Genomic DNA, 7,712 nt, shown 5'->3' with positions numbered 1-7,712 from the left:
TTATATGTATTCTAAATAAACTACAAACAAAAAATATATAAATTTATTTTTTCCTCACATTCTTTCTTGTAGCAATTCCCTCTCAGTCACACACCTGACTGAATGGCTCATTATGCGGGCCTTTGTCTTCTCAGGTGTGAATCACAGCATTATGCATGATCATTCACGCCTCCTCGCATATACCTTTTCTACACAAAAAGTGTCTTAGAAAATTTTAATCAATATATTGTTTTCTGTGAATGAGTGAGTAAGATGATTTTCACATAATTTTGAAGCAAAAACTCTAGACTTCAAGATCAGTTCTCAAACGTCTTGTGATCAAATGTTCTGTATGTTTTTTATGGCCTTATTTCAGTGACTTTAAAATTGTAGTTTTTCACTAAGCACGCATAAACGTTGTTTTCTCAAAAACACAATCACGTACATACATGCTGCTCACATATTATTGTAGCCCAGTTTGTGCTGATTACAGTGTTATTAAACTTTAGACATTCAAATGTTTGTAAGCAACTGAAAAAAGCACAAATGTCAGGGCATGTCAAAAACTTTTCCAGGCACCAAAACACCCTCGGACCCCAGAGGGTTAAGTGACCCCAATGTATCTGGTAGAGAGATGGACAAATAGTACTTTGGTGGGACGTACAGGCCCCTGGGGTAAGAGCCCCATCCATTCACTCAAAGGGAGAATGGACAGAAAGTAGGGTTTTGGGAGCGACTACACTGTTTTACCCCTAAAAATGATTGAAAATGGACATTTAAAGGGTCCATGGATGGGGGGGGATGGGTCAACAGGTGAGTGTTGCCCCCAATAGGTGTCCAAAAACCCCCTATTCCGGGGGAAGCAAATCGGAGAACGCGGAATGTGGGGTTAGCAGAAACGTCCCAATTGTCCTTTAAATAACAGGCTAACGGGATCCAAATTCACCCTACGGTCCCTTCGGGTAATTATGCGTCCATTGGCAATTTATTTGAATGGGCCTTTGTCCGCGAACCCTTTAAATTTAATTTCATTTTAAAACACATATTTTGACATTTTTCCTCAGAATTGCGAGTTATAAACTCTTAATAGCAAGCACACATCTTGCAAATTTTTTTTCCCCAAAATGTTTAGTCTCCTGACTTAATCGCATGCATATGTAGAATTTTGATAAAAGTCAGAATTATGATATTTAATATTGCATTTCTGAGAAAAACAACTCTGAATTTTGCAATTGGAAGATATAAACTCTTCTGAAAAATAGTCTGATTGTGAGATATAAACTCACAGTGTCTTTTAATAATTTTATTCTGTGGTGGAAATAAGCTTCCGCACAGAACTCATGCTGATGCCGTTAGTGCTTCAAAAGAAGGGCATTCAGAAGAAGAATAGTTCTCCTGGTGAACATGATGATTTAATATGAAGAGGATCAGTCCTGCTGTACAGCATACTGTCATGCCTTCATTTTATATGTCTGAAAGTACAGCATAAAGTCTTACAGTTTGGAAATATTTGTACATTAAATATTTAAAAAATTTTGAAGAGTGAAATCATTGATTTTCTTTTATCACAGCATCACAATAGACAATAGAAGACTTCTGTGATGTTCTGTGGTTTTAGTTGGTTTGCGTTACTTAAAATGTTTCATCCTGTTTGAACGAAATCAAAAAAAAAACAAGAAAAAACACCTGAATATGATATTAATGATTGACTTTACAAACACTGTCTTGGTGAATTTGTTCTCTCCAGCAGAGGGCGCTGCAGCTGCATAGAGAAACTAAACAGACATAAAGAACAGAAACACCTCTTGTGATCCCCTGCTATTTGTATATTTGTATAGTTGTATTTTATATTTAATCTGTATCTATCTGTATTTATGTTCTACTGTAGTGTTATCTGTATGCACCAAGGGTCTGAGAGTAACGCAATTTCAGTTCTCTGTGTGTATGTGCTGTTCATGTGGAAGAATTGACAATAAAGCAGACTTGACTTCTCTAATGGGTGTAGTTCCCTCCAGACATCTATTAGGCCCATTTCTGCACATATATGGTTCATGAATTTTGTTTTATGTTTTTTGTTTCTTTTACAGCTTGTAGTATCTAAATCATGATTTAGCACTATGTTTAGGTCCCCTCCACATATGCAAACCCCCTCCATTTCCTTAGCCACAATATCAAATAATAATTTATAATATTGTTTATTACTTTCCGGTGGAGCATACACGTTCACAAAAGTAACCATGTTATTATTAATTGTTCCTTTAATAATAACGTATCTCCCTTCCTTATCCTTTATTTCTTTATGACACTCAAAATTAACACCTTTTGAAATTAAAATAATGAACCCCCTCTTACGAGGGGTTGGACATGAGCTATAAAAGATATTTTTAAAAGCAAATTTTTTCAATTTTTCATTTTCTTCATTTGACAAGTGTGTCTCTTGCAAGAACAAAATATGCTTCTTTTCCTTTTTCAATTTAGCAACCACTTTAGCCCTTTTGGCTGGGTTCCCCAAACCATTAACATTCAAAGACATTATCTCAATATCTCTCTCCTGCATTTAACTCTCTCTACAACAATCCTCATTGAGGGATGACCCCACTGGCTAACATTTGAACAAGTATGAACAAATAAACAACTTATACATAAATCAAAACATATCGAATGAACTGAAAGGATATCAACTGACCTCCAGATGGGAATGTTCACCCACAACTTAGGGTTTAGAGTCACTGTCTCCAAAGAGGGGGAAAGCCTCAGCTGAACAGAGGGCCCCCTTCTAGATATAAGGTGCAGCCTGCTATAGGTTATTGCACCCTTACTAGATCAATTAGATGTCCATGTCTCCCGTAAGTCAAAGTATGTACTCAAAAGCCCCTTACTGTATTATTTAAATAATTTTACATATTGCACTCCAATCGTCGAGAACATTGTTCCCCCTTGACTTTATACATTAGTCTCTTGTTCATGTCGTCATATAGAGGGGTCTTTTACAAATTCACCGGGTTCTTTCGCCGAAAATCCTCCAGCCGTTTCCGTGCCCTTCTGCTTGCCTGTGCTCTCCGCTCTCTGCCGGCCTGCTGCCATGCTGACCTATTCCTCGCCTCGAGTCGTTCCAGTGACGTTGTGGGGCCAGCTGCATCTCCGGTATCAGCCACTAAATATCCTCTATCGCGCAGATCTTTCTCCACTTCCTTCGCTTCGTTGTACGTTTTTACTCCACTGTCCCAGTGAATCCTCATCTTAGTGAATGGGGTCTGAAATCGGATCCCCGCTTCTTTCAGGATTTTCTTAGCGTTAGCGTATGACTTGCATTGCTGCACCACAGCCGAAGTGTAATCATGATCAAAGAAAATCCTTTGCTCTCCGAGTGTGATTATTTTCTTCTCCCAGGCTCTTCTCAGGACTTTCTCCTTTGTATTGAATTGTAAGAAATTCACAACTATGGCCCTCGGGGGTTGATCTGCTTTAGGCTTCGGTGCCAGAGCCCTGTGCGCCCGCTGAATTTGACAGTCTGTGTCAATGTCGAGTTCTCTCAGAATAAGTTCTTAGACGAATTAAATACCAGACCCCTTCTCTGTCTCCTCTGGCACTCCCGAAAATGTGCAGGTTATTCCTTCTAGACCGCGACTCAAGGTCAGTCAGTTTTTCCATCATTTTTTTGTGTTCTTGTATGAGATCATGCATTAGGCCATCAGTCTCGGAGCTCCAGCACTCCATTTCTTCAACGCGTGACAAAGTGGCCTCAACTTTTGCATTTTGTTCCTTTATTTCGTGTTGTTAACACAATTTTCTTATTGATGTCCTCTTTAAACTCATCTAACTCGCGTTTCATCTGAGTTTTGAGTTCATCTTTAAACGTTCCGAGCTCCGTTTTCAGGTCGCTGCGGAATTCCTGTATCTGCTTGCTTATACTATTCAAACCCGCACGCAGAGAATCTGTCGTTTCCCGGTCGCCATCTTCTACTCTTTCTTGCATGTTGTCCATCTCTTTTCGGTTGGAGTGTTTTCCTTGTTTTTCAGGGTTTCTTTTAGATTTAGATTTAGTTCCTCCGCTCATCTCTCAGCACACGTAATTTCCCGATAAGTATGTAACGAGTTTAGCTGAGTTTTAAAACTTATTTAAGGGAGCTTGCAGCTTAACCTGCCATTTTGCTTCGCTGCCCAACCGGAAGTCGAGTTTTTATTTATTTTTAATGCCTTTTAAGGACCCGCGGAGACCCTAAGAACATAATTCAGCGCAAACATTTCTGTCATGCATTTGGCAAAAAGTTTTTGTTGACTTTACATTTTACCTTTGACATTTGAGGCAAGTGCAACTCTGGCGTCACCGGTGTATCTTTCATACTTCTTTGTGAGCAGTGATGTAATGGCGATTTAAACTAAAATCTTTCATTATTACGCTTCGAAACAATACAAAGATATGGGTTTCTCCTTGAACTTGCTAAAAATAGAAGCTGTTTACCATCTTGACCGGAAAATACGATTTTCACTGTCAACTGTTCATTTTTTTTTTTCTAATGTTAGTGAATGTTGACATTCGAGTGCACATCCTACTACACTGTTATTAATACGGTCAGCGGTTAGTATTAATATCATAAACTGAGAGCAATCTTTCCGTGATTTTCCTTACTTATCAAATGTTGTCAAATTGATCATCCAAGCATAAGATGATCCAGCGGCCGAACTTAAAAACAATGCGGACCGCCAGTTACCCTTCCCTGATTTACATCAATGAACAAATTTATCAAATTTATAATTTAACCTCTATAACTTAAATAAACAATTATTAATTTAGTCTCATGTTGAACAAATATTGAAATTGTGATATGGATTGAATATTGGAAACATGATGAGTCTAAAAGATGAAAGCAGGTCGATCCAGACCTACAAGTGTAATGTTTACTGACTATTAAATGGTAAGATCCTCAGAGAGGAATGAGTATAGAAGAAAGGAAAGAGTGTGTGAGTGAAGGTGGTTGTGAATGTGTGTAGATGTGTGTTAGTTACAGGATCAGAGAATAAAACCGTTCCTCTGTCATAGTCCAGATCAACTCTCACACGCTCAAGCTTCTGTTTAACAGGAAAACCAAACCGATCAGACGATCGGTACTGCACACTCCAGACATCAGTGTCAAAGAAAACATCTCCCTTCCTCTGGTTTGATGCTGTAGTTACTCCAAGAATCCAGAGTGAACTCTCTTTAACCTCCACATCCCAGCAGTGTTTTCCTGAGTTAAAACCCTCTGAACCCAGAACACAGAGATAAGAGTCAAATCTCTCTGGATTATCAGGAAGAGGTTGATTGTTCCAGCTGTTTCTCACACTGGTCAGATCATCAGACAGGACGAGACGTGGAACTGCAGTGTTTGGATCCAGAATCACAGGAGCTGATGAGACACAATCAACAGCTGCTTTTATGCTGATGTTCACATAATGATCAAGAGTGAACAGCACACAGATTGTTATGAATTGTGAGACTCGTCCTATTGAAATAATCAACTGGAATCCATTATATTAAATATAAAATATGATAATTGTGTTTAGTGATGCTACAGCTGTACTGAAAATGACTATTGATTCTGTTTCCTCACCTTGATGTGTTGAACTGTTTCCTCAAACCTTCCTTTCATTTGATCTCTCTTTTTAAGTTTCTCCTGTAAGGACTTCAGTACTGTATTGAGCTCCTCCTAGAATTGAACAAAATAAAAATACATAAAACACCAGATTACAGTAAAGAGAAGAGAATACAGTGATCATACAGTGCTGTTTTTTGTGTATATCTCACACATAATTGATTCAGAAATTCAAAGTAAACATAAAACAAACACAACCTGAGTAAAAACAAAATACACTTTAATAGAACTTTTTCAACAGTATGAATTTGATCAGTTACCCAGTGACCACTTTAGTTTACACATAAACAGAACAAATCAGAGCAGAGTATATGTCATTTGAAGTTGAGTAAAATAGCAGAGAGAAACACTGAGTGCATGAATGTGATGATATCTGTGTTTATTATGACTTATTGTTCTTTACATATGAAACAAGAGACATTTGTCCTACCTTATATGAAGGGACAACTTCACTGATGGGTCTGACTGTGTGACTGACGTGTTTTTGTGAAGTAAAGCATTCTACACACACAGATTGTTTGTCCTCCAGACAGAAGAGTTTGAGTTTCTCACTGTGTAAACTGCAGATCTCCTCAGATCCTGATGAACGGCTCTCATTTCTCTCCTTCAGGAACGACTCACACAAGTTTTGTAATGCCAGATTTATTGGAGGACAATCTCTCGAGGATCTTCTCCTGCAGACGGGACACTCCTGAGTTTTCTTGGTTCTCCAGAACTGTTGAAGACACTCTTTACAGACACTGTGACTACATGATAAAATAACAGGAGTCTTGAAGATTTCACAGCACACAGGACAATTATAGTCATATTCAGCTGATGAAGCCATTTTCACTGTTTAAGCTTCAGCAACCTAAACTTTACTTTCACTTTCTGAACGACGGTTTCACAAATGAATAACCATGAGAATCACAAAGATCTGCTGTCTGTTCAGAAACAAACTTCCCAAAAATGCTTCGTTGTCCACTGATGGCTGATTCTTGTTTGCTTTTGTCAAAGAGAAGAAAATCAGTGACAGAAAGGAGAAATAACAAGTCAGTCTCTTCCTGGTAAGTGTTGTAAGAGGGTGGAGTTTCTGATCACCTTTGGGTGTTTAAACAGGTCTGACAACAGCAGGATTTCTTCAGGTTACATTTTAATAAAATGCATTCAGAAGTAACTTGCATTGAAACTTTCTCAAGTATAATGCTAGAAAACCTTAAATCAAACACAAAAGAACAATGAAAAACACAGAGTTCCTCCAGGGTCTGTCATGTCAGATGATTTCTTCACATGCTGAGAATCACGTCGAGAATTTTAACGGTTCTGCTTTATGTAACAATTTCAATGAATCCGTGTGTTCCTTCCCTAATTGTAAATTTGCTCATGTTGTAGCTTCTGCAAGGACCCACACCCGAAATCGGTTTGCCCACGGTGGTTCAAGCCTCCTCCCAAAGCGAAGGTCTCTACTCTGAAAAAATTCTGAGTGGTCACCCCTCTACTCCCATTAATGTGTCTGTACTTTCTTCTTATCTCTCTTCTCACCCTGAGCCGCTTTTCGTTGATTTCTTAATTACTGGTCTTTCCCAAGGGTTTCGGGTAGGAGTCCTTTCCCCTCTCTCTACTACTTTTGTATCAAAAAATTTACAATCTGCTCTCGGTGAACCAGACGTGGTCTCCGCTTTGCTCGAGAAAGAAGTTAATAAAGGTTACGTAATCCGTCCGCTCTCTTCTCCTCCATTTAGTCCTTTTCGGGTTAATTCGCTCGGAGTCGCCACCCGCAAATATTCAGGGAAAAAACGGCTAATATTCGACATGTCTTCTCCCCATTCCAATTTCACAGCAAGTGTTAATGAATGTATCCCTTCAGAACCTTTTTCTCTGCATTATGCTTCAGTCGACAACGCTATCCGTTTAATTAAGTTAGCTGACCAAGGTGCTTGGCTAGCCAAAGCCGATATTACGGACGCTTTCAAAATCATACCAAGTCATCCTTCTGATTGGGCTCTTTTTGGCGTCAAATGGAATTCCAATTTCTACTTCGCAGTCAGACTCACCTTCGGTTGCCGGAGTAGTCCAAAAATGTTTAACTGTCTCTCAGAAGCGCTGTGCTGGATCCTGTTG

At 38.9% G+C, this 7,712-nt stretch overlaps 1 protein-coding gene across 1 annotated transcript; it reads right to left on the bottom strand.

The window, feature by feature from the left end:
* Positions 1-2,966: 2,966 nt before the first annotated feature.
* On the bottom strand, positions 2,967-6,441 carry LOC107753373 (nuclear factor 7, ovary-like). The gene is made up of 4 exons (XM_016569512.1): positions 6,043-6,441; positions 5,571-5,666; positions 4,987-5,220; positions 2,967-3,293 (listed from the first exon to the last, which is right to left on the bottom strand). The coding sequence occupies exons 1-4, from the start codon at positions 6,436-6,438 to the stop codon at positions 2,967-2,969; spliced, it is 1,053 nt and encodes a 350-aa protein (XP_016424998.1). The 5' UTR covers positions 6,439-6,441.
* Positions 6,442-7,712: the final 1,271 nt, after the last annotated feature.

This window comes from Sinocyclocheilus rhinocerous, unplaced genomic scaffold, assembly GCF_001515625.1.
Source record: "Sinocyclocheilus rhinocerous isolate Xijiao unplaced genomic scaffold, SAMN03320098_v1.1 scaffold6374, whole genome shotgun sequence".
In the NCBI taxonomy this organism is placed as follows: Eukaryota; Metazoa; Chordata; class Actinopteri; order Cypriniformes; family Cyprinidae; genus Sinocyclocheilus; species Sinocyclocheilus rhinocerous.
Note: the sequence above shows the minus strand (reverse complement) of the source record. Positions and strands in the feature narration are given on the sequence as shown.